The 27,261-nt window shown below is 35.2% G+C and overlaps 2 protein-coding genes, 1 long non-coding RNA gene, 1 other non-coding gene and 1 pseudogene across 10 annotated transcripts in view; 2 read left to right on the top strand and 3 right to left on the bottom strand.

The window, feature by feature from the left end:
• LOC121762127 (protein argonaute 1-like) overlaps positions 1 to 27,261 on the top strand; it is a 55,018-nt gene that overhangs the window by 21,149 nt on the left and 6,608 nt on the right. The gene's annotated exons all lie outside the window — the stretch shown is intronic.
• On the top strand, positions 845 to 26,121 carry LOC121762131 (pectin acetylesterase 8-like). 6 transcript variants are annotated; one of them, XM_042157916.1, is made up of 13 exons: positions 845 to 1,240; positions 23,613 to 23,772; positions 23,860 to 23,942; positions 24,103 to 24,235; positions 24,398 to 24,477; positions 24,565 to 24,654; positions 24,747 to 24,871; positions 24,951 to 25,014; positions 25,131 to 25,184; positions 25,278 to 25,355; positions 25,466 to 25,568; positions 25,690 to 25,829; positions 25,945 to 26,121. In XM_042157916.1, the coding sequence occupies exons 2-13, from the start codon at positions 23,613 to 23,615 to the stop codon at positions 26,041 to 26,043; spliced, it is 1,209 nt and encodes a 402-aa protein (XP_042013850.1). In that variant the 5' UTR covers positions 845 to 1,240; the 3' UTR covers positions 26,044 to 26,121. The 6 variants fall into 6 exon arrangements, with proteins under 6 accessions (XP_042013850.1, XP_042013849.1, XP_042013848.1 ...); XM_042157915.1 differs by lacking the exons at positions 23,613 to 23,772; positions 23,860 to 23,942; positions 24,103 to 24,235; ... (7 more) ...; positions 25,690 to 25,829; positions 25,945 to 26,121 and adding exons at positions 1,818 to 1,977; positions 2,065 to 2,147; positions 2,309 to 2,435; ... (7 more) ...; positions 3,885 to 4,024; positions 4,705 to 4,968 and having other exon boundaries at positions 906 to 1,240; XM_042157914.1 differs by lacking the exons at positions 23,613 to 23,772; positions 23,860 to 23,942; positions 24,103 to 24,235; ... (7 more) ...; positions 25,690 to 25,829; positions 25,945 to 26,121 and adding exons at positions 1,818 to 1,977; positions 2,065 to 2,147; positions 2,309 to 2,435; ... (7 more) ...; positions 3,885 to 4,024; positions 4,609 to 4,968 and having other exon boundaries at positions 907 to 1,240.
• LOC121762136 lies at positions 6,321 to 8,069 on the bottom strand (annotated as a pseudogene).
• LOC121763163 lies at positions 14,235 to 14,324 on the bottom strand. The gene has a single exon (XR_006042403.1). It is a non-coding gene; the product is annotated as a small nucleolar RNA Z122 (small nucleolar RNA).
• On the bottom strand, positions 17,647 to 19,739 carry LOC121762138. 2 transcript variants are annotated; one of them, XR_006042165.1, is made up of 3 exons: positions 19,417 to 19,739; positions 18,532 to 19,348; positions 17,647 to 18,059 (listed from the first exon to the last, which is right to left on the bottom strand). It is a non-coding gene; the product is annotated as an uncharacterized LOC121762138 (long non-coding RNA). The 2 variants fall into 2 exon arrangements; XR_006042166.1 differs by having other exon boundaries at positions 17,647 to 18,055.

Below are 27,261 nucleotides of genomic sequence, written 5' to 3'. Positions count from 1 at the left end.
GTGCCCCGTCCCCTTCCCCTCCCCCTTCTCCCTGTCGGCTTCGGTGCGTCGGTGGGAGATTCCCGGATCGTCGACAGCCCCAAATCCTCCAACGATAACATCTCGATCGCAGTGAACTGAGTCTCGAGAGGAGTACTCGGGAGTTGTCCGCCGACAGCAAATCCATGTAGGGGCACGTTTTCCACCGGTGATTGGGCGAATCCCTGCCTACTCCCCCGCATGTATTGATCCTCGTACATAATAACTGAGAGTACTAAGATCAATTTGTAAGAGGTACATAGACATAGTAATTGAAAATCATATGATAATTGATCTTCGTACATAATAATTGAAAATATGATCGATTCATTCATAAATGGGGTACATAATATTAATAATTGATCCCTCAAATATGATTGATCTTCTTTACTAGGAAATGCAAACCTAATTCATTTTAATGATTATAGACAAAAAAGAGAGTTAGCTATCTTTTCAATAATTCTTCTCCATCAGCATTCAACATCTTCCTTCGAATGATTAAATTCAGCTAAACTAAAACTAGGAAAAATGTATGAGCTGTGTCATCAGCCATCAATCTTTGAATAAATTGAACTATAGCTAAACAAGGAAATATATATGGGTTTGGGTGAAGCATGTACATTGTCAGCATTTGTAAAATAAATTCAACAAAATCTATTCTAGGAAATGCAATTCAATGAATTGGTTATGCTACCTAACCATACATATCTATTATTATATATCTTACTTTCCTGTTTATTTTGCAATGCATCCTGATTTGGCTATGCTGCCTAACCAAATACCTACTGTACTACTATATCTTTTCTTCAATATCTTATTATGCCTAATCCTTATTATTAGGCAATGCCTCATAATTCAGTATTCTCTCCCAATAGCAACTTTGAAATTACTTCATTGAATTTTAATTGTATTTTTTGCCTACAATGGATAGTAGGAAAAAACAAGTTTGTATAAACTGAAATAATAATAATAATAATAATACTAATAATAAAACAAGTTTTTAATAGTAGAAGCGTAATAGCACTTTTATTAAAACAGAAAAAGTTCTTCTTCTTCATCTTCCTTAAGCTCTGCGGCAACCAACTTGCAAGCTATATTTGAGCCCATTTCCCTCCCTCTCTTACTCCATTCTCAACTACATTGTTCCACCATCTATTCTCTCTCTTGCGTTCGGTTTCGATTTGGGGATTTTGCTGCATACACTCCTCACTTCAATATTCTGGTATATATATATATAACTTTTGCATTCAATTACGCATCGCAGCAAAATGAACACATCATACACTCCTCTCTCTCCCTTCTCTTGTTGGTAGTGGAGTGGAGTACTTATTACTACTACAACTACTACTTTATTAGTTTATTCTTCACTGCATCTGTTTCTCTCTCTTCATCACTCCTCAATTTCCCCTCTTCCCATTCGCTCACACGTATCCCTCTCTATCTCCTGATTTGAGGTTGTGACTTGTTGGATTGAGCCTCATCTTGCTTTTGTTAGGGTTTCGATTTGGGGATTTTGTTGCATCATCTTCATACAATACTTCTCACTTCAATTTTCTGCTATATATAGTAATTTGAATTTCTACTAGGCTGCTTGTTTCCTGTTCATATGTCTTCATGTTGCTGCTACTCTTGCTTTTTTTATCATCGTTGCGTTGCAATATTTTCATCACTGCAGTTTGTTTCCTTCTAATAAATTGGCTGGTTATTTCTGCAAATTTTACTACTATTAACTTAATAGTACTCCTCCATATGATATGCTGCTATCAGATAGTTTAACTAAGTTTTTTTGTTGATGAAAGATGGGTAGCATTAGCCACAACCAAGTCACGGTCTCCATATGCTTCAAAATTATACTTTATGTGCTCGTCTTCATCATATCTCATGTCGACGGTCAAAACGCTTCCCAACAACTAAGTATCACGTTCATAGCAGATGCCATAACAAAAGGGGCCGGTAAAAGTTGTACTACTTTCCAATAATTTATTTATTACTATTGATACTAGTATTTTAGTTATGATTTGATGATAAAACAATATAATTGCACAGTCTGCTTGGATGGAACCCCTGGAGCCTACTATTTTTCCAAGGGATTCGGAGATGGAATCAATAGTTGGATGATTTTTCTACCGGTCAGCCCTCAAACTAATACTACTCATATAAGAGAGTATTGTATGTGCCCTAAATATTTCATCTTAATCTGTTTTTTTCCCTACATATGTGTATGCTATGATATTTTAGTTGTGTTATTTGATTAGTTTAACTAATTAAAGATTCACATTTTTCATATTAGGGAGGAGCATGGTGTGCTACAAATGAAGGATGCCTCAATAAGAGCAGCACAGATTTAGGGTCCAACAAAAATCCTCCTCCATTACCTTTGGGTACTTTCCAAAGTACAAACAAAACAATAAATCCAGGTAATAAGAAATCACATCTATACATGAATTAAATAGTTGAGTTTACATGACTGAATTCTATGTTTGTATGTGGTTGAGATCTCTGTTTGCCTATAATATTTGCTTGCAACAATAAATTTCATAATAATTGGTTGATTTTTGCTTCAGATTTTTATAACTGGAATATTGTTCAGATCCGGTACTGTGACGGTGCATCATTTATGGCAGATGTTGAAGCCGTCAATCCGGTATGTTTATGACAATTTAATTATCTTTGTTTCATAAGATTAAATAGTCAAAAACTAGTTATAATTACAATTTTTTTATTATTGTTAGGAAACAAATCTCCATCTAAGAGGCCGGAGAATCTTCACCTCTGTAATCGAAGAGCTCAAGAGTACTCAAGGAATGAGTAATGCTGAAAATGTATGATTTATTCTAACCTAATTACATTATTAAACAATACTAATTGACATTTAATCATGGCATAACAAGTGTTTTGGTGATTTTGTTGACAGGCTTTACTCATAGGAAACTCGGCAGGTGGGTTGGCGACGATCCTAAATTGTGATCGTTTCCATTCTTTCCTACCCGGTGCCTGTCGTGTAAAATGCATTTCAGATTCTGGCTTCTTTATTCGGGCGTAAGATTCAAATGAAAATTTAATAAGAACTTCAATTAAAGTTTTTTATTCAATGCTTAACTATATATTTTTGTGTTTGAACCAATAGGGAACATCTCCGTGGAGCTCAGGACAATGCCATAGACAACTTTCGCAAAGTAGTTTTATTTCATGTAAGGATTTTTGTGTATTTTATAATAATTACTATAATTCTAAAAATTAGTACTTTCCATGTTATAGTTTCATCTCACATTAACATGATCGACTTAACATCATTTCTTTTCTTCAGGAATTAGCCCAATTTCTACCGGAGTCATGCACACAAAGACTTGCTCCAGAATTGGTTAAATGGATATATATACACTTATATAAAGTTGATTCTGTCATTATTATATTTGACACATGACTAATTAATTGTTTTCTTTTAAAATCTCAGTGTTTTTTCCCGGAAAATGTGGTCAATGATATCCGGACGCCATTGTTTTTGCTAAACTCGGATTTTGACAAATATCAAGTAAGTTCTGTTTACATTTATATTTTTCTTCCTATGTCCTACAATTAAGCTTCTTTGGGTTAATTCTTATTCAAAATACTAATCATATATTTATTTGTGTAATTTTTCAGATATCGGAACTCGTAGTACCTAACAAAGTGGATTGGAATAATTGCACTGCAGAATTTAGCAAGCTTTCAAGTTGCACAGAAAATCAACAACATATCATAATGGGTAATCCAAATTCATAATAATTATTGTTATTACTATTTCTATTTCCAGTTAAAACTATTAGTAGTTCATAATTTTTTTTCGATTGATCTTGTCCTCCATAATCCTTTGAATTTAATCACAGATTTTCAGACCACGTTTCTGGAAACATTGGAGAAACTAGATGATAATCCATCAAGAGGATTATTCATCACATCGTGCTATGTCCATGATTTTATTTACAAACCATCCAATTGGCAAAGAATACCGACTTTGCAAAATAAGGCAAGTTTTATGATTTTATTTGCATTTATCTCTCAAACAGTGAATTCACATTTTGATATATGTCACGAATTAAATTATTTAACGTTTATCAATATCAGTATTATTTTAGCATATTTTCTGCAATCAAGTCATAGAGCATTTTATAAACACCTATTCAAGTTTTCTCTGCGATTCTTTCTTAAGTCGAACTGCAGTCTGCATAGGAATTGGATTTTGTATTTAATAGGAGATTTGTTTATCTAATAAATTCCACTTAAGGTTGATATTTTTGTATTGAATCTGTTACAGATAATAAATTACACTTACTTCTCATTAGTAATAACAGCAATAGACGCATTAATTTGTAAGTTTCATCGGTTAAATTATGTTATGATAAATTATCTAACTTCCATCATGTACTAAATTAAATGCATTAATTTGTAAATGTCGTCGGTTATTATGTTGTGATAAATTATCTATTTTCGTCAAATAACACTATATAAACAACAAGATGGAGAGGCTAAAAACTAAGTAAAACATGACTCCTCAATCCAGGACAATTATTTTGATCCTAGGTTTTCATATATTAAGTGTTCTCACTGAAGGATTGGATTATCAAGATCCAGAATGTTCTAAGCTTTTGCCTCCGGATTGTCTGGATTCATATTACCATGAAATGTGCAAAAATACATTTGATGCAGTGGACGTTCCGGATAAATGTTGCAGCTACATTATCACCACACTTAACTATGGTTGCTTCATGTACGGCCTCTTTAAACAATTTGAGAGTATGCACCTTTGCGACGATAAGCTAGACCGTGGCAGGGCTCAAATCATTTGGGACAAGTGCTATGGCTACACAAAGCTGTAATATGTACACTACATATAGCGGTTGTTGAAAATAAAAATACATATGATGTTATAATATCAAATCTTCTATATAATTGTCAACTTACTTTTATCAAGGTTATTCAGTAATTTTGTATGAGTTTAAGCAATGCTATAAACAACATACCAAACACAATCAAAATAATCTCAACAATTCTCATAGGTTTACTTATCTAAGTAACCATGGATACCAAATACACACTAAGTTGAGGCATCTTCCAAAGCATTGACTTCAATCCAGTTTGTTTATATAGTATGTTTTGAGATAAAGAAGATCCCCTATTTCGAAAAATCCTAGTACCTGTATTTCAAACCAGTTCATGGAGATAATTATTCAATTCAAGTATGTAGCTGCAGAAACTGATATTGGAACACTATACTATTGTCATTGAGATCGGTAGCTATTTAACGAACAATCTGATGCTTAAAAAATATAGATGAGGGTAGAGTTTATTAATGCAACCAACAGAGTGATCAAAGTTACTAGTTGAAGCCATTTTGAGTTGATCGCATGATTATGTTGGAACAGCAAAACAGGTTAGGGTACTTTTGTATTTGATGGCTTCACTTGAATGGCAGGCATCTAAGTCTTAAATAAACACTATTGGCTTGGCTTGTTTTATTTAGCTGTCTGGTTTCTAACCCATCAATAGATTAAATACATTATTACATGGAAATGGTGTAGCTGGACGGTTGGCCTCCTTACGCTCCTGCTGTTCATCGTTGGAGCCACTGCAGGCATTATTTACCTTGTATTTCAGCCCAAGCTTCCTAAATATTCAGTCGACAACCTTAGGGTATCAAACCTGACACTCAATTTCGACATGACCCTTTCTGCAAGGTTCAATGTTAGGATCACCACTGACAACCCCAACAAGAAGATTGGAATCTACTACGAGAAGGGTAGCCGTCTGAGCGTATGGTACAAAGACACCAACCTCTGCCAAGGAACCATCCCCAAATTCTACCAGGGGCATCAAAACAAGACGGTGCTGAATGTCGCCTTAACAGGGTGGAATCAGTATGGGACAACTCTGCTGAATGCATTGCAAGAGCAGCAGCAGACAGGCAAGGTCCCCTTCGATCTTAATATAAATGTGCCCGTCAGCGTCAAACTTGGAGCCCTCAAGCTCAGGAAGGTCAGGATATTGGGGACCTGCATGTTGATCGTTGATAGTCTTACTACTAATAGCTTAATCAGCATTAAAGCTAGTAGCTGTCATTTTGGACTCAAAACTCTGAAAAATTTCTTCTTCATTTGGTCGCCGCCGCACCCCTCTTCCAATGTTCTGGGAAGATATTTTGTTATTCTCTTTACTTTCAGCTTTCAAGTTCTTTGTAGATCTGCCTTCCTTTTTTGTGTTTACCTTTCATTGATTATGTTAGTATTAGAAGAACAGCCTACACAAATAAATAATATCACACAATCTTGAAAAACATAAATAATTTACTGCATTGTCAAAAGATTGTAAGAGAACTACATTCACCAATCTTGAATAACTGCTAATAATACAATTCTAATATGATAACCCCGGAGCTGTAATTTTGATATCCTGTTGGTGGAGTTCTTGCTTGGCCCATATTTGCAAAACATCAGCCAAGTAGATGAGGACATGAGGCGTTTCAGCTAAACGGCCAAACAATGGTGAACTCTTTCACCTACTCTCAGATGGTTCCCCTTGAACTCCTGCCTAAGATCTTTCGTACTCTGTCGATAACCAGGAAGAATTAGTCAACTGCACTCCTTCTTAAAGTAATCAGACATCTTTACTTTACTTTCAATTTCAACTGCCATATTTGCTTTTACAGTTTGTGCACACCAATAATCACCAGTGCCAAAAACCACTTTGTTTTCAAAGCCAGTTTTCTGGTTGTTGGAAGGCTCATCAGTCGTGTTGATGGACAGTCAGGCACTACCCTGGCATAGTCACTTATTTATTAAGGAAAAGATATTCACAAATCTCTAAAAACAAGCACCAGAGAAACAAAAGAGTAAAAAAAAGCAATCACACATTGCAGTTTCCAATTTCACTTTTCAAGACAGATCAAATATAGTTACTCAGCAAGTAAAGAGTGAAGATAATAATTTCATCTTCATAGGTGAACTTGAATATAAGGCCAGATAACTAATTATCGTAGTGATACAAGCACACATAACTTGGTTCCTAAGAACTTACTTGAGAAATTTCAGAAAGAATTCAGCTCTTAGTTTCTCATTAGGTCCACCACACATTGTAATGAGCTCTTGGAACTCCAGCCAAACACTTTCACATATAATTCCTCGTTTTCCTGATATTAAGCCAGGCAACTCTCTGTGGATTGGATTTTGATATCCAGAATCAACCTGGAATTGCATAAATCAAGGTCACTTGCAGGTAGCAACAATTCGAAAAAAGGAAACCATGGGAAACAAATGCAGCATGGAGATGAGAGTTAAAGTTGAAGCAGAACAATAGTTAAGTTTACTATGACAATATGATTACTTGCTTCTTCTCACATTTCAAGTAATATGAGTGATAGGATATGAGCATATCGAAGTTTTCCTTGTGAAACATTCATCTCACGCGCAATTGCAGGATTTGCATTCACATAAAACTTGATGCTTGAATGCTGATTTTATGTTTTAACCTAGAGACGCACTGGCAGAATATATAGTCAGGCTGCATCCTAGAGAATGAATTGACGTTACATGATCAAAATCGCGAATGCATTAAATACGGCTCATAAAAATGCACTTTTCTATATCAACTTGCCAGTGAACACCAAAAAATAGCAATGCACTCTTATTAGTCTCGTATTATCACCTGAGTGATCACAAAGTCATAGTTGCCTTTAAAACGATCTCTCAGTTGACGCTCTGGTGTAGCCAAAAGCTTCTCTGTTTTTCCATTACTAATTCCTGAGGCAATGGCAACCATTGCTGTAGTATCAAAATTAACCAACTTGGCTTCAGCATCCCTCCATGACTGATTCATAGATCCAACTTGAAGCTCTACTTCATCATCCAAAGAGCAGCACCTGCACTTCATTCCAGAAACAGGAGAACGTAGAGACAAGCCCGGATCAAAACAGAGTGCTCGCAGCACTTGTTACACGAAACAGGACCACCAATCCTATTCTCACTGATATCTTTCGCCCTTTCAATTCCATCTTCCCCGATTTGTATTCTCACAGCACAAGCATCAGGAAACAATCTACCAAGCACCACATCAGTCCACTCCTCCTCCAATTCCAACTCATAATAGCAAAGTGGCTCCAGTTTCACATCCAAAGCCTCAAATTCACATCTAAGCTTCTGGTAAACATCGTCACCAAGGCCATTCGAAAAGAATGGCATGACCGATGATGGCCGGAGCGTTACAGGGGAGTGGCGCGCAGCATCGACAACTAGCTGAATCTTTCTCCTCAATCCCTTGTCCTTCTCAGAAGATCCGCCATTCCAGGAGATGCACCTAGGGTTTCTGCCGGAGACAATGAACCACACGGGATTCCCGTTCAGTGAGCAAACTACATCAACATAAGCGCTAGACGATTTCGAAAATTCAATCGGCTTGCAGACGCGCGATACTCCGGTGACCGAGGGCTGCCGGAGCACATGTACCACCGCCTCTAAGTGGTGGCCGATATTCAGACTGCCATATCAAATTAATCATATAAGCTAACTGTAGAACGAAATTGAGAACCGATTATCAATGGAGGGGGATGTACCTGAGAGGAGGAGAATTGAGATCAGACGCCGCGGCTGCGGAAATACGGTGGAGAAAAGTGAGCTCTGAGTTGATTAAACGGCATAGTGTGGTCTTTGAGGAGGGAGAGAGCTTATTCCTTGGTATGTGCTGGAGTTGATCGATGAGGGAATCGCACCTTCTCTTGGCATCTTCCTCTGGCGAAGCGGCGGCGGCGCGTGCTTTCTCTCTCCATCTTCTCGACGCTCAATTTTCGCTATTTCGGTCAGTCCAATTTATATTCCGAATATTTTTAATGTATTTTCTTTCTTTTTTTTGGTAATTTTGAAACTATTTTCTGATTTGTTTAATTTGTTAAGTAGTTTAATGTAAGTACTACTTGGTGCATAAAGCATAATTATTTAAAGAGTAAATAGTGTAGTAGTATAAAATTTGATCAATCGATTCTGCCGTTTCTAAAAAAAAATCATAAATTTAGATTTTTTTCAATTAATCCATTCAAAAAAGAATTGCTTGTAACGTGTAATTTTTGTGTTGTTGACTTGTTGTATTAGATACAATTTCATCAAAATTAAATGTTCGTTGAACAATTGCGACTTATTTTCAAATTCGTGAACTCAGAATTAGACCAAAAATAATAATTTTTTTAATAATTTATCCCATCCCAATTTTTTTATTTATTATTGAGTTGCAATTGAATCACCTTCTTCGATTACATAATTCAATATTCACCAATTTAAATGATCATACACCTACATTATTTACTAACTTAAACCATATGTTATCCATGAGATGTAAAACCAATAAACTTGTTTAAGATCCTCTTAATAACGAAATTAAAAAAAATGAAAATAGATTATATATCTAGGAAAGAAAGAGGCGTTGGTGAAATTCGAACTTATCAAGCTGGAATTGAGCAGAGAAAATGGTTGAAATTATCAAGCACACATTGAGATCTACGCTAAAATGTGAATTTTACAGAGCAAAACACCACATAATTCATAAATTTTGACAACCATTTTGGTCATGCCAATATCATCATCTACTCTTCTGTGCTTGTTGATTCCACGAATGATCCATCTCGGGAAGCTGGTACTCATCCGGCTTGAGGGCCAGAGTGAAATCCGGCAGCGTTGGCGCTGTCTCCATTATCCTACAACAAAACACCATCGTCATTCAATCATCCTCATTGATGAGAAAAGACGAGACGAGGGGGGCGGCTGACTTACTTGTCGTGAGAGTAAAGATCCTTGTTGATTCTCACTTTGCTACAAGTATCCTTTGGAATCTTTTCAGACAGAAACTTCATAGTTCCCCATAGAGGAGGATTCCTACACAGATTCATATATTTCCATAACGACCAAATCTCAACCGTTAAATAAAAAATGGAAGGATGAGATTAAAAACATGGAGGCATTTTTAGATACCAATTATGCCATTTTAAGATGTTTTAGGCTTTCAGCTCATACAATGGAATGAACTCGTATGAACTAAAATAATCTAAAAATGATCTTCCGTGTTATGAACTAAACTGATCTGAAAATGACTTAATTGTTATCTAAAAATGACTTCCGTGTTTGGTTGAGCAAATAGAAACATTATATCTACCTAGATAAGGGGGCTGATGCATGAAAAGCTTCACAGGCCTTGTTGCTCTCTTTGAGGCACTCATCTGCTGCTTGCAGAGCAGCTACAGCCATTCCGTGAGACTTCTCCGTGTTCCCCTCGTCCAGAATCAGGCCGTGGTAGTAGTATGCTGCAGCCTGCACCCGAACAACCATCAATTGCTATAACACTTATCTAAACGAATCCGCATTCATTCGTTAACATACCTTTGCTTCGAGATATTTCCACTTCACGAATAGCCTGTGCTTCTTTCCCACCCGTTCGCCAATGCAAGGTTCATTATGTTATCTTGTGCCTGCCATCACAGATATCCCCATTACCTACGTGCCCAAAAGTAACGAGCCACTTACAATGCGAAAGAGGGAGTAACGGACAATACCTGTTACCAGTATTTATATTCCGAATATTTTTAATGTATTTTCTTCTTCTTTTTGATAATTTTAAAACTATTTTCTGATTTGTTTAATTTGTTAAGTAGTTTAATGTAAGTAGTGCATAAAGCATAATTAGTTAAAGAGTAAATAGTAGTAGTATAAAATTTGATCAATCGATTCTGCCATTTTTAAAAAATCATAAAGTTAGATTTTTTTCAATTAATCCATGCAAAAAAGAATTGCTTGTAACATGTAATTTTTGTGTTGTTGTATTAGATACAATTTCATCAAAATTATTAGTTTGTTGAACAATTGCGACTTATTTTCAAATTCGTGAACTCAGAATTATACCAAAATTAATATTTTTTTAGGGCAAGACTCCATACCATCTAGGTATGTTGTATTTTAATCTCATAAACACAATTATTTTAATCAAATAAATCGCCTATTTCTACACATTTAGTAATACACCTATTTATTGAAATTCTTATTTAACATAATAGTATTACATCATTTTGAAAGAAACAAGATTTTAAAAATAATAAAAATAATTAATATCATTCATATGGCAGTTATTGGAAGCAAGACAAATATTATTGGATAGAGAATGATATGCGTAGGCTGGCCTGCTTATTTAGTTGGTGCATTTTTATTTGTCTGCTTCAATTCCCAACCAAATTGTTCCATCGGTTGATCGACGATTTGGAACCGTCAATAATAGAATCAGAGCTAGTATTGTTTAAGGTTTGGCTAATACTATACTGAATAACAGAAATTAATTGTGAATATATTAATTTTTAGAGTGATACTAAATGGTCACATTATGGCCAGCCATAATTTGTCTTTTAGCTGAAAATTAAATGAGTTCACTTAATAATTAACTCACCTTAAAAGTATCAAAACTCTTAAGACAACTCTACCCTCTACTTTAGTTTATAAAGTAAGTACTTTATATTCATCCATTGTATAAGTTAATAGTTTATTATTACTACATTATAATTGAACATTTAGATTTTTTAATGTATACACAATATGCAGCGTCAATTTTTAACATGTATAGTATGATCCAACATTTGTGATACTACTATAGATTAATTATCAATGATAATTGTATTATCAATAATTATAATTCTGTTAACAGTTTGTTATATTATATAACTATAGTATGATATTTTATAATTTAATAATATGCTTAATCTATTTAATTAAACTTCAATTATTTATTTCTAATTGATCTTTAATGAAACTAAAGATTAATTATTTTGATCGTATAATTTGATATTCAAATTAATTTTCATTCATTTAAGTAATTTAGATCCTTTTCGATTTAATTGGGTGTCATCTAGTATTAGATTAAATTGGAGATTTGAATTGATCTTCAATTTAACGAAGAATTTTTATTGGTCTTAGATTTATTTAATAATTTGGGATCAAATATTTTCAAGTATTAAATAACACCACAATGTAAAATCAAAGAAAAACATAAAAATAAAAATAAATGACACTAAAGAGAAAAAAATACACGTAAAAGATGAAAAATAGAATGTTTAATTGATTTTCCAAAACTTATGATCTACTCCATTATTTACTATTATTATTTATATTTTATGTATGATGTTTTGATTTTTTTAACATTATTAATATGTTAAAGTGTAGTAATTGCTATTCTCTGTATATATCCCATCGTGGATGTACTTAAAAAACAATTAATTTTAAAATTGAGAAAAGGGTAATTAAGTAAAATTATCTTAACACTAACTATTACTATTAATTTATTGCATTGACTTTTATAATTATTTATAAAAATGTCATTGTGTGGCTTGTGGCTGCATAGCATTACTCTAATCCTTAATCCACCTGTCCTCCAAAATTGACAACGTTGTATATAATATGGCTTTTAGTCTGAAATTGGTATGGTAAAAGAGATATAGAAAAAAGTAAGAGAGAGAAAAAAGTAGCGGACATAGTATTAGTGAATTGTGGGGTCTACATTATTAGTGGTATGTGTTTGTTTAAAACCTTTCTTATTTAGACTTTGTCAAATTTTGGGGGATGGTCCAAAATGGAAAAAACTAGTTTATTTTTTTGGGACCGGTGGAGTTTTTATCTTGCAAGAAAATTAGAAATTTGTTTGGGCCTTATGTATAAGTGGGCTAAAATCTACATGGATTCAGCTGGGATTACTAAATATAATCGGAGTAGTATGAGTATACTCCATATTTTATTTTTGAAATTAAATAGTACAGCATGTGAATAGGATTTAAAACTGAAATCAGATTTCAAAATAGTATTTAGAAACTCTGTCATAAATTCAGCAACTATCCCTTTACTGATAAAATCTTTACAAATTGTCTAGCAGGAAAAAGAAAGGATGAGCCACACCAAAACCAAAACAAAAAACAAAAAAGAGCTGCCTTTGCAGCAAAATTTGAACAAGTCTCATTAATAGATTATGAAAACACAAGTTGAAAACGGAAAATGTCAGGATTGAAGTTGAGGGCATGTATTCTTGCTTCAACATAAAGCAAGTAGCTAAAAACGGCCCGATTCTGCCTTTTGTTGTCGAACAACGACAGGAAGCCGAAGCAAACGAGAAGGACGTCAGACATTATGAAGTTATGTATGAGACGACACGGGTTGAAGTGCAATGCATTTGTGGCTTTTTTCAATTTCAAAGGCTATTTGTGCAGGCATTCAGTGTCCTTAATCACAATAGTTTGTAGAAGAAATGCCATCTCAAATTCTCAATACATAAAGTATTACAAGTGCAAATTTCTCTTATAGTGCCATTTTTTTCTTTACCAATTTTATTCATGACCATTTTGGTATGATTGATCTTCGTACATAATAAATGAGAGTACTAAGATCAATTTGCAAGAGGTACATATTAATTGAAAATCATATGATAACTGATCTTCGTACATAATAATTGAAAATATGATCGATTAATTCATAAATGGGGTACATAATATTAATAATTGATCCCTCAAATATGATTGATCTTCTTTACTAGGAAATGCAAACCTAATTAGGGGTGTGCATTCGGGTTTCGGTTCGGTTTTTCGCCCAAACCGAACCGAACCCGAAAAACCGAATTTAGGCTAAAACTAAAACCGAACTGAAACCGAAAATCGAAAAACCGAAAAACCAAACTTTAAAAACCGAACTTAACCGAAAAACCGAAATTATATAAAAACCCAAAAAATCGAAAAACCTAAACCCGAAAAACCGAATAATAAAACCGAAAATCTGAAGAAAAAAGAAAACATAACCGAAACTAAGTTTAACCAATTACAAACCATAACATTTATAATATCCATAATCCACTGAGTTGTTGACAGAAGTATTTTTCAGTCGAGAAAGATTCCAGATACAGGTTCATTCCACAAAACCACATCTAGTCAAAAGCCAAAGTTTTTAATTAAGCAGATACAGTCTGCAACCATAGAATTGAACCAATGTCTCTAACCAAATTGTTTACAAGATCAAGTTTTGATTTGGAAAAGAGCTACGCCTCTGCAAAAACATTTAGTACAAAAGAGAAAATCTGAAGAATTGTACAAGATCAAGTTTTGATTTGGAAAACAAATTCGCATCTGCGCAAAAACATTGATTAAAGATGAAATCTAAAAGAAAATTACTTAGTAAAAAGAGGAGAATGGGATCAGACTGACGTGCAAATATGATACATTCAGCAGAGCAAAGCCTCTGAAAATAGCGATATATCGTTTCGCATCATTTCCCAAAACCTAAATCTCAAAATAATCACAAATTGAAAATGGGTGGAGACGGCGTGGACGGTTGGAGCACGGCTGTACTGCTGGAGGGCGGAGGCAGCGTGGATGGCGAGGATGGTGACGGCGTGGATGGCAGGAGGCTGAGAATTGAGAATGGAGGTTGAGAGATTGAGAATGGAGGCGGAAAGAGTCAGATTGGGAATAGAGGCAGAATTCATTAGGGTTAGAGATTTAACATTAATCTCCTTTTCATCTATTAGATCCTATTTTCTTCTTAATATTATCCGTTAGATCTAATACATTAAAAGATCAGATAGATTCTACAAATCTATATCCGTGTTGCATTATAGATGGTGGTTATATGCATTACAGGGGTAATGTAGACATTTGACGGAAACATGAACCGCCATATTTTGGTATATGCGAATTTTACGGGATTTGAAAACATCCGCCTCTTCTTCTTTCCTCATTCATTACGCACACAACCAAAACCACTCCATCCACTCCACTACCGCAAACCCTAGTTTTCACTCCCTGCCGCAGCGTTCGAAGAAATAACAACAGTGCACCAAAATTTCTGCGACAACAAGCTACCGGCGTTAACAGCTGCTCCTAAACACCGACTCCTATCGACAAGGTATGTTTCAAAAGGGATGTGGGCATGTTTTTTCCGCGATTTAGCATACCCGAATTGTTAAAATTGAAACTTTTAGTATGCGGAGGTGTAGAAATTTCTGAAATAGCTTGTTCTTTGTTTATGTTTTTCTCTGAATCTGTAGTGTAGATATTGGGTTCGGTTAAATAAACATCAATTCCGGTATCTTATGTTTTTTTGGTGTCTGCAGATCCAAAATGACTAAGAGGGGTCGACCGCTCTCTCAAGCATCAGAGGCCGCAGGTAAAAATTGCATCGGACTTAAACAATTCAGTATCTTATTTGTCGATTGTGTGAAAGGATATTAGCAACTCTGTTGAATCTGCATTATCCATGTTGTGTGGTGTGGTGACTACACACACGAAAGAGTTCATAAGTGCATATCTATTGAATGCATTGTGGAACTGCAATCATGCATTTTTTTGTAGTAATGGCTGCATTACAGTTTAATACATTGTGTGTGTCACACATGTACGTTTTCATTTTGGAGCATAATTTATATAGGCTATGGTTACCAAATTTTGTATTACACAGGGTATTTGCTTTGTCTTATGCATTATGGAGCAAGTTTTATGCATTACTTGTTCTGACTGGTGCATTATTTGTTGTGGTATATGTATTAATCCTCATTGCTCTCAGTTCATGCTGTCTTTTGAATATGCAGTGCATTATGTAGCTGTATACTGGCATAATTTGCAGTATATCATGCATTTTAGGGCCATGTGTAGGGTATTGTTAGTTTTAGATACTAAACTCAAAAAAAAAATTTATGTGCATTATTTAAACTGGACTGGGCATTATGTACAATGATGTATGCATTATGTTCAGTATATTAAGCATTATTCATGGTATTATTTGTGGTTATTGGAAGATACGTATGTGCATTATTAGGTTTAGGTAGTGCATTATGTAGCTGTTAATTGTCGTTATCTGAGTATATTATGCATTATTAGAGGTATTGTGTGTATGAGTTAATCAACGCAGTGAAGATTACATATGTGCATTATTTGGTTTAGACATTGCATTATGTAGTAAGTAATTGTCATTATGTGCAGTATATTATGCATTATGAGAGATATTGTGTATATGGGTTAATCAACTCAGTGAAGATTACATATGTGCATTATTTGGTTTAGACAGTGCATTATGTAGTATCTAATTGTCATTATGTGCAGTATATTATGCATTATAAGAGATATTGTGTATATGGGTTAATCAATACAGTGAAGATTACATATGTGCATTATTTGGTTTTGGTTTAGGCAGTGCATTATGTAGTATCTAATTGTCATTATGTGCAGTACATTATGCATTATGAGAGATTTTGTGTATATGGGTTAATCAACTCAGTCAAGGTTACATATGGACATTATTTGGTTTAGGCAGTGCATTATGTATGATCTAATTGTCATTATGTGCAGTACATTATGCATTATGAGAGATATTGTGTATATGGGTTAATCAACTCAGTGAAGGTTACATATGTGCATTATTTGGTTTAGGCAGTGCATTATGTAGCAGGTTATTGTCATTATTTGGAGTATATTAGGCATTATGAGATGTATTTTGTATATGGGTTAATCAACTCAGTGAAGATTCAAAGTGCGCATATCATGTTGTATTCTGTTTTAATGATAATTTTCTGATGTTTTATGTTGTTTGTTCCATATCAGAGAAGCGACTAAGACTCGACATCGACGAAGTGATCGACAATGTAATTCCGGTAGCACTTGCGAAAAGATTCGGGGATAGATTGGCCGAGGTGACCCAAGTACAGCTGGAGATCAGGGTAAGCCGAAGAGCCGTAGAGGAAGAAAGGGCCCTCGTCTCTTACATAATATGTACATTATGTAAATCAGTCAAAATGAGTGCATATCCGTGATTATAAATAAACACTAGTTTTATAAATCAAACTAATGGTCTTTATTAACGTTGTTATTAATGTGTACATACTAGACCCTGGGCTTGTTAAACCCTTTGGGAAAACAAGAAACGTGCGCCAAACATCTAAACACGGCCCAACTTAAATTAAACGGGGCAGGATAAATGTGAATTACATATCACAAAACATGCATTACAGAAACTAAACTACGCATTATACTCTACAAAAAATGTACATTACATACATCTGTTTTAAAAATGTCTACGCGCTATGAATGTGCAACCCCAGACGAATTACTGCAGCTCGTGTATTTGGACAACGTTATGTAGACTTAGAACGTACTACACCGTAGCCCCTAGGCTTGTTAAACCCTTAGGAAAAACAAGAAACGTGAACCAAACATAGAAACACGACACAACTTAAATTAAACGGATCAGGATAAATGTTCATTACATATCACAAATAATGCATTACAGAAACTAAACTGCGCATTATATTATATAATATGTACATTATGTATATCAGTAAAAAAAACCTACACGCTATGAATGTGCGACCCTAGATGAAATACTGCAGCTCGTGTATTTGGACAACGTTATTTAGACTTAGAACGTACTACACCCTAGCCTCTAGGCTTGTTAAACCCTTAGGGAAAACAAGAAACGTGAACCAAACATCGAAACACTGCTTAAGTTAAATTAATCGGGTCAAGATAAATGTTCATTACATATCACATATAATGCATTACAGAAACTAAACTGCGCATTATACTCTACATATCAGAATTCAACAAAGTATCGCATCTCCTTTCACGCAGCGCTCCCTCTCTCTTAAAAAATTCTCCTTCGCCGTCAGCCATTGTCTAGGTCTGCTCTCCCTCATTCGTCGGCGTTTGGTCGCTGAACTGCTGCGCGGCTGATGTCCTTCGCGCAGCTACTGCCCCTGTTCCCAACCTCGCTTTCTCTGCCCTCCGATCTGTACTCCGTCGTCACCGTCGGTGAGCTCGAAAGCTCAGCTCTTCGCCTATCTTCTTCTCTCATCGTCGCTGCGATTCGCGCAGCCGAGACTCTCCATCATCGCTGTTGATCAGCCACCGCTGCCGCCACTAGGGTCGCCGTTGAACGGATATTGCTGTTTTCCTCCCGCCGTGGCTGTGCGCGATCCAGCCCAGAGCCGACGTCGCATCAGCCCCTGTTCCCCGTCGCTGCCTCTCATAAAGCACAGATGTAATGGAGAAATTCACGTCAGTGGCGTTTGGCAAGGAATAATAACCGTGAAGATTGAGTTAGAGTAAATTTAGGAAGTTGCCATAACCAACCAAATTATTGATTACCAATTCAGCCTTTTCATTTTTTTAATCATTAAATTAAATGATTAAACACACTAATTTAGGCCATTGGATACAGGAATGTAACGACCCGCTAAGCCGATATTATTATAATTAATATTAATAGCTCGATTATCTAAATAAGTAACTTTTGTGCTATTAAATCCGAGCCACGATAGATTGTCGTCGTTGTTTGTTTTGACGATAGGCAAGTAAATAGAACACGTAAATATATTACACCTATAAGAAAATAATAAATTTAAATAAATAAATAAATAAATAAATAAGATCCCAAAATCAAAATTTTGATGTCCGATACATCCAACAAAAGTCCAACAAAATTTAATCTATACCTCCTGCGTTCTAATAAAAATCGGGAACTTCAACGCGGACAACCACAAACTTGAACTGATCTTACCTACACCAAATTAAATGAACAAGTGAATAAATACTTAAATAGTTACTTTAATAAATAAATAAAATAAAATTAAAAAAAAGAAAAAGAGAGAGGGGGGAGAATCGTTTTTTTAACCCAACATTCAATGATGCATTTAATTAGATTAGGCAAATTTTATCCCCTCCTCTGGCAAAAGAGATTTGAGATAGGAATCTGGCAGGCAACTTGCCACAACCAACTTGCTACCCATGCCACTTTCACCCCCATCTTTTATACATATAGACAATCGTTTTCTTCACCCCCACATCACAATCACACCATCTATTCTCTCTGCACACACCAACAAATCGAAAGGGAGAACAAGAATCAGAGACGGGGGAGTCTTGCAGATGATTATAGGATCATACTCTACAATCCAACAACACTTTGTTCTCATATCAATAAGGTAAACCCCAACCTCCCTTTTCTTTCATAGTCATATATATACAAGCATATGCATATTTTTTGGAAATAGAATCTGCTACCACAAGTTTAACAACATAATTTATTTTCACCATTTAATCTTCCATATAGCAAGGCATATACTACTCATAATTCACCAAATTCAGTAAATAGAAATAAAATAGAATCCCACTGCCTTAATAACTAGAAAGAAGGAGAAAAACTTATCTCTATGAATCTACCGGATTCCGGCAGCGAGCTTGGCCGCCCGGAGACGACGAGGGCAGCCCCACGCCCCTATGACTTTCAATGAATTCGAAATCTTGGCAAATCTACAAAGTTAAAACACAAAACTTGTAAGATATTTGACTCCTAGGAAAATAAAGAAAGCAAAACTCACGTTACATGTCGGAAAGCTACGCACGGCAGGGGAAGGGGTCTCGGATGTGGCGTCGGCGGCTGGGGGAGGCGGACCCGCGACGACGGCGGATCTGCAGCGGCGGCGGCGTGAGCATAGGCGAGGGAGAGAAGAGAAAGGAGAAGGGACAGACGGAGGTGGTGGTGGCATGATGGCGGCACCGGAGGCAGAGGCGGCGCCGGTGGGATGGCTGGTCGACGGAAATTCTGATCTGGGAGAGATTTTTCCCTATTTGTGCAATTTGGGGAAGAATATGAATAGTAATTTAGGTGAGAGAGAGTAGATGATACGTGTGGTGGAAGGGGGAGTATATGGACTAATTTAGTTATTGAAATGGTCTCTTTCTCTAATTAGATGTTGGGCCTTTGGTTTTAAAAGAATTGGGCCTCATTAAATTAAAGTGGATGATTTGTTTAGTTGGACTCCATTTATTTTATTTTGGGCTTTAAACTTTTAATTAGAGATATAAAGTGGGGAAATAATTAAGCTTTGGGGCTTCTAATTAAGTTTTGGGTCGATAATTAATTGTGATGAATTATTTAAATAATCCCGGAATATTTCAAAGGATGAATAATTTTATCCTAAGTCCGAAATAAATATATTTTCGAGGGGAAATGGTTGTGATAATTTAATTGTGCACTTTTATAATTTTTGGGATTTTAATTCGATATCGTGGAGGGAAATACGAGGAGCCAACGGAGGAATTATGGGCGTAAGCGGCCGACCGGAGTCTCAAGCGACGCCTTGAGCGGCCGCCGAATAATCGAAAATATGTGAAAATCGAGAAACAAGATAAAAGACTTTAATGAGGGTGCATGCATTCTAATTTAAGTAGTTTTGTCCTTGAGTCTAATTAGTGTATTATTATATTGTGATATTTTCAAAAGGGTACGTCCACAAGTAAAGTCGGAACGAAAGATTCAAGCTAAGGGAACTAAACATTCAAGGTGAGCTTTCCTATACTAAAAATACAAATCGTATTTTATGAAACCACGAACACATGTTCGTGATTCTTAAAGATGTTGTCTTGCCATAAATGTTTTTGTATGATGCCTATCTGTTTGGCTAAGGCCAAAGGAATTATGAATGATGATATAAGTCGAATTCGGGTCCCAATGAGGGTGGTGTCCCCACTCGGACTAGTGTACACAAGCTACCTCTGACATGTTGGGCAGAGCAGGTGACCGAGGAAGGTGGCCACCTTCCCGGCACAAGGATACCTCTGACATGATGGGCAGAGAAGGTGACCGTGTGAGAACACCATCTCGACGGCACAATGTGATCAGATATGGCTAAGTACCGGAAAAAGGGGTTGCAACCCAATGTGAATATTTTAGTAAGTTCGGGTCTTTTCAATAACACCCCCGAGTGTTACTGTGATGATGGCTTGCCAATATTTTCAAATGTATATGTGTAATTTTCGGCAATGTGTTCACTGAGTACTTTTGTACTCAGCCCTGCATATATTTCTAAATGTGCAGGTTGAGCAGCGAAGTGGTGGAGGAAGTGCTATTGAGACAAGACATTTAATTCAGTCAGATTTTGACTCTCGGAGGTTCATGTCTTCATACATGGAACCGCGTTCATTTGTTTCTGTTGTGCATCTTAAAAGACTCAGGTCTATTTTGTTCAAAACTCTGATATTTTGACATTTTTACAAACAATTACTCGAGATTTCATGATCGAGTATCTTTTCTTCTATGTATCAGCACTTGATTAGCCATGTCTCGCAACCAATGCTTGATTTCATTTTCCCCTTATTTCTTTCCCCGCTTCTTTAATCCTCCCCTAGTCGCGATCAACCGTGTTTTCTATCCTTAGAAAATGCGGTCGTGACAGAGTGGTATCAGAGCATTCTTCCTCGCTCTGAACCGAGAGTCTTCTTTGAAAATCTTTGGTCTAGCCTTGTTCCACTAGACTGTCTAATCGATGAAAATGCTCTTAGCACTTCCCTCCCATCGCGCTCAACGAGGAAAAAGGTAACTTGTTTTTTTCAAAAGAAAGTCAAGATATTTAAAAGTTTGAAATGGACAAATAGCTCATGCAGTTAATTTGAGTGAAAAGATGAAAATACTGAGTTTAAAGAAAGAGTTGATGTTTCTTGATTTGGTAGCGTGCTTAAAAAAAGAGTTAGTATGTCTTTTCTTGGCTAAAGACTGTGAATGCATGAATAAAATATGTAACTTTCCTAAATGGAAAAAGGTACTGAAATATGAAAGTATAAAGTTTACGAGTCTGGTACCAATTGGTGAAATGACATTTCTTTTTGAGTTAGTCATCGAATCATGTTGCTAGTACGGAGAAATCGAAATTTCCAAGAACTTAGAATACTTAGTTATGCGTTCCTTCTAGAACACAATATGAACTCGAACTTAGAAGTACAGTATGAACATTTCTCGCTTTCCCGAGCGACGAAAAGAAAAGGGCGCGATAAGAAAGAAACTTCGATAAAAGCAATCTAACATAGAACAAAACGATGTTTCTGGAAAGTTGATAAAAGTTGGATGCCATTTTCTACGTCCCAATGACATGAATAATCTGGGTTAGCCATTGTCTTTCTTGACAATCCAATCACTCCAAAGGGTCGTACCTTCGATCCAACTAAGTGATATATACATATTTAGCAAGAGAATTGACTGCAACGTAGACAAAGAATCCAGTCTTGCAAATAATAAGTAAGTAGAAACGACGTGTTACGAGGATGAGCGTTATGACGAATAGAGAGTACCAAAGAGTCGTAATCCCCACATATGGTCATCTGACGTGATCGTAAAGTGAAAGTAGCTTGTGACCAAAGTTTCCCCTAACTCATTTACCATCCTCTATAAAGAATTAAACAAGGGAATATTACCATTGTAGTTAACCAAGAAGATTCATCAGCAACGCTTACTTGGATTCCCTTGAATTCCATTTTTTCTCGCACCCCTCTTGATCAAAATACCTTTTGTTGAATTAAGAACTTAAATGACTCCTTTTGCAAGGTAATGTGTCATTACTTTCCCTCTTCTATATCAAGGTTGTGAATCACTTTCAGTTTTGAGCTTACTCCCTCTTGTTTTTTGATAAGCTCCAGTGACTACGGTCCTTCTTTACTCATTCTGTATAAAAGCAATATTTTGACTCACTGATTTCCTGCCACCAAACTCCTATACTAGGAGCTGTTGTATTTTTAGCCTTCAAAATGAACATGTTTTCCTAAACAATTGTCTTTTCAATGACATATCCCTCAAAGATCATTAGTGGACCTTTGTGTTTTCAATAATGCTTCTTGACAAGCTCTTTAGTTTTTATGAGTAGTTCCCTCTTCTTAATTCCACTATAATTATTCCATCATGCTATGAGCTCCTCAACAACTCCAAGTCTAAATCAATTTGCTCTCTCCCTGAACTAGTTTGCTCTGATTGTCTTCCCTACTAGTTAATTTCCGTGATTTGGCTATAAACTTTATAAATTTATTAACGTAATATAGTATCACGATGTTGTTGACCCAAAGTGGTAGTTCCTTGTTATTCTTCTTTCTCAAATCCACTTGAGCACAGTCATCTTCAGTCTTACTATATTGGAGCAGCCATCTGGTAAGACCTTAAACCTTTTAATTTAACTATTTATGGTTTCAGACATACTTATTGACAAGCTCTTTGTTTTACCCGAATACTCTCATCTTTTGAATTCAAATATGACTGTTGTCCCTTGATTTGAGCTTTTCTGCATCTGCTGCTACTACTACTGCTTTATTCTTCACTACGTCTGTTTCTCTCTCTTCACCACTCCTCAATTTACCCTCTTCCCATTCGCTCAGACCACTCTCCATCACTCTCTGTAATCCTCTCTATCTCCTGATTTGAGGTTGTGACTTGTTGGATTGAGCCTCATCTTGCTTTTGTTAGGGTTTCGATTTGGGGATTTTGTTGCATCATCTTCATACAATACTTCTCACTTCAATTTTCTGGTATATATAGTAATCTGAATTTCTACTAGGCTGCTTGTTTCCTGTTCATATGTCTTCATGTTGCTGCTACTCTAGCTTTTTATCATCGTTGCGTTGCAATATTTTCATCACTGCAGTTTGCTTCCTTCTAATAAATTGGCTGGTTAAATTTTACTACTATTAACTTAATAGTACTCCATATGATATGCTGCTATCAGATAGTTTAACCAAGTTTTTTTGTTCGTGAAAGATGGGTAGCATTAGCCACAACCAAGTCACGGTCTCCATATGCTTCAAAATTATACTTTATGTTCTCGTCTTCATCGTATCTCAAGTCGACGGTCAAAACACTCCCCACCAACTAAATATCACGTTCATAGCAGATGCCATAACAAAAGGGGCCGGTAAAAGTTGTACTACTTTCCAATAATTTATTTATTACTACTAATGCTAGTATTTTAGTTATGATTTGATGATAAAACAATATAATTGCACAGTCTGCTTGGATGGAACCCCTGGAGCCTACTATTTTTCCAAGGGATTCGGAGATGGAATCAATAGTTGGATGATTTTTCTACCGGTCAGCCCTCAAACTAATACTAGTATATAAGAGAGTATTATAGGTGCCCTAAATATTTCATCTTAATCTGTTTTTTTCCCTACATATGTGTATGCTATGATATTTTAGTTGTGTTATTTGATTAGTTTAACTAATTAGAGATTGACATTTTTCATATTAGGGAGGAGCATGGTGTGCTACAAAAGAAGGATGCCTCAATAGAAGCAGCACAGGATCAGGGTTCAACAAAAATCATCCTCGTCTACGTATATCTTTGGGTACTTTCCAAAGTACAAACAAAACAATAAATCCAGGTAATAAGAAATCACATCTATAAATGAATTAAATAGTTGAGTTTACATGAATGAATTCTATGTTTGTATGTGGTTGAGTTATTATAAAATTTTATCTCTGTTTTCCTATAATATTTGCTTGTAACAATAAATTTCATAATAACTGGTTGATTTTTGTTTCAGATTTTTATTACTGGAATTTTGTTGCTATCCAGTACTGTGACGGTGCATCATTTATGGCAGATGTTGAAGTCGTCAATCCGGTATGTCTATGACAATTTAATTGTTTTTGTTTCATACGGTTAAATAGTAAAAAACTAGTTATAATTACAATTTTTTATTATTGTTAGGAAACAAATCTCCATCTAAGAGGCCGGAGAATCTTCACCTCTGCAATTGAAGAGCTCATGAGTACTCAAGGAATGAGTAATGCTGAAAATGTATGATTTGTTCTAACCTAATTACATTATTAAACAATATTAATTGTCATTTAATCATGGCATAACAAGTGCTTTGGTGATTTTGTTGACAGGCTTTACTCATAGGAAACTCGGCAGGTGGGTTGGCGACGATCCTAAATTGTGATCGTTTCCATTCTTTACTACCCGATGCATGTCGTGTAAAATGCATTTCAGATTCTGGCTTTTTTATTCGAGCGTAAGATTCAAATGAAAATTTAATAATTAAAGTTTGTTATTGTATACTTAACTATATATTTTTGTGGTTGAACCAATAGGGAACATCTCCGTGGAGCTCAGGACAATGCCTCAGACTACTTTGGCAAAGTAGTTTTATTTCATGTAAGGATTTTTGTTTATATTATAATAATTACTATAATTCTAAAAGTTAGTACTTTCCATGTTATAGTTTCATCTCACATTAACATGATCAACTTAACATCATTTCTTTTCTTCAGGAATTAGCCCAATTTCTACCGGAGTCATGCACACAAAGACTTGCTCCAGAATTGGTTAAATGGATATATATACACTTATATAAAGTTGATTCTGTCATTATTATATTTGACACATGACTAATTAATTGTTTTCTTTTAAAATCTCAGTGTTTTTTCCCGGAAAATGTGGTCAATGATATCCGGACACCATTATTTTTGCTAAACTCGGATTTTGACAAATATCAAGTAAGTTCTGTTTAAATTTATATTTTTCTTCCTATGTCCTACAATTAAGCTTCTTTGGGTTAATTCTTATTCAAAATACTAATCATATATTTATTTGTGTAATTTTTCAGATATCGGAACTCGTAGTACCTAACAAAGTGGATTGGAATAATTGCACTGCAGAATTTAGCAAGCTTTCAAGTTGCACAGAAAATCAACAACATATCATAATGGGTAATCCAAATTCATAATAATTATTGTTATTACTATTTCTATTTCCAGTTAAAACTATTAGTAGTTCATAATTTTTTTTCGATTGATCTTGTCCTCCATAATCCTTTGAATTTAATCACAGATTTTCAGACCACGTTTCTGGAAACATTGGAGAAACTAGATGATAATCCATCAAGAGGATTATTCATCACATCGTGCTATGTCCATGATTTTATTTACAAACCATCCAATTGGCGAAGAATACCGACTTTGCAAAATAAGGCAAGTTTTATGATTTTATTTGCATTTATCTCTCAAACAGTGAATTCACATTTTGAAATATGTCACAAATTAAATTATTTAACGTTTATGATATTTTTTTTGTTTTTTATTACAGACAATTCAACAAGCCTTGGGTGATTGGTATTTCGAAAGAAGCAGTGTTTGCCTTATAGACACTCAAAATTTACATCCAATTAACTGTGATATAGTATAAATCCATTAAGTTTATCTATTTTTTCATTGTAAGTATATTTAAATTTGTGTTTAAGAAAAATGTTATCTATCAAGTTAATATGGGTGTCATTCAACTCATTTTAATCAATATCAGTATTATTTTAGCATATCTTCTGCAATCAAGTCATAGAGCATTTTATAAACTCCTATTCAAGTTTTCTTTGCGATTCTTTCTCAAGTCGAACTGCAGTCTGCATAGGAATTGGATTTTGTATTTAATAGGAGATTTGTTTAGCTAATAAATTCCGCTTGGTTGATATTTTGTATTGAATCTGTTACAGATAATAAATTTCACTTACTTCTCATTAGTAATAACAACAATAGATGCATTAATTTGTAAGTTTCGTTGGTTAAATTATGTTATGATAAATTATCTAACTTCCATCATGTATGTACTAACTTAAATGCATTAATTTGTAAATGCCGTCGATTATTATGTTGTGATAAATTATCTATTTTCATCAAATAACACTATAAACAACAAGATGGAGAGGCTAAAAACTAAGTAAAACATGACTCCTCAATCCAAGACAATTATTTTGATCCTAGGTTTTCATATATTAAGTGTTCTCACTGAAGGATCGGATTATCAAGATCCAGAATGTTATAAGCTTTTGCCTCCGGATTGTCTGGATGCATTTTACCATGAAATGTGCAAAAATGCATCTGATGCAGTAGCCATTCCGGATAAATGTTGCGGCTACTTTATCATCACACTTAGCTATGACTGCTTCTTTTACGGCCTCGTTAAACAATTTGAGAGTATGCACCTTTGCGACGATAAGCTAGGCTCTGGCAGGGGTATAATCATTTGGGACAAGTGCTACTCTGGCTACACAAAGCTGTAATATGTACACTACATACATATAGCGGCTGTTGAAAATAAAAATACATATGATGTTATAATATCACATCTTCTATATAATTGTCAACTTACTGTTATCAAGGTTATTTAGTAATTTTGTATGAGTTTAATCAATGCTATGAACAACATACCAAACAATTTCACAGATAATATTATCATAGGTTTACTTATCTGAGTAACCATGGATACCAAATACATACTAAGTTGAGGCATCTTCCAAAGCATTGACTTCAATCCAGTTTATATATACAAGCGCACACATACAATTGGACTTGACTTGCAACATCTTCTCTCTTAATTCAACAAGTCATGCTTAGCTCTTATCTCCCCTCC

The sequence above is a fragment of the Salvia splendens genome, chromosome 13, assembly GCF_004379255.2.
Source record: "Salvia splendens isolate huo1 chromosome 13, SspV2, whole genome shotgun sequence".
Lineage (NCBI taxonomy): Eukaryota > Viridiplantae > Streptophyta > Magnoliopsida > Lamiales > Lamiaceae > Salvia > Salvia splendens.
This window is presented reverse-complemented; position numbering and strand designations above follow the sequence as displayed.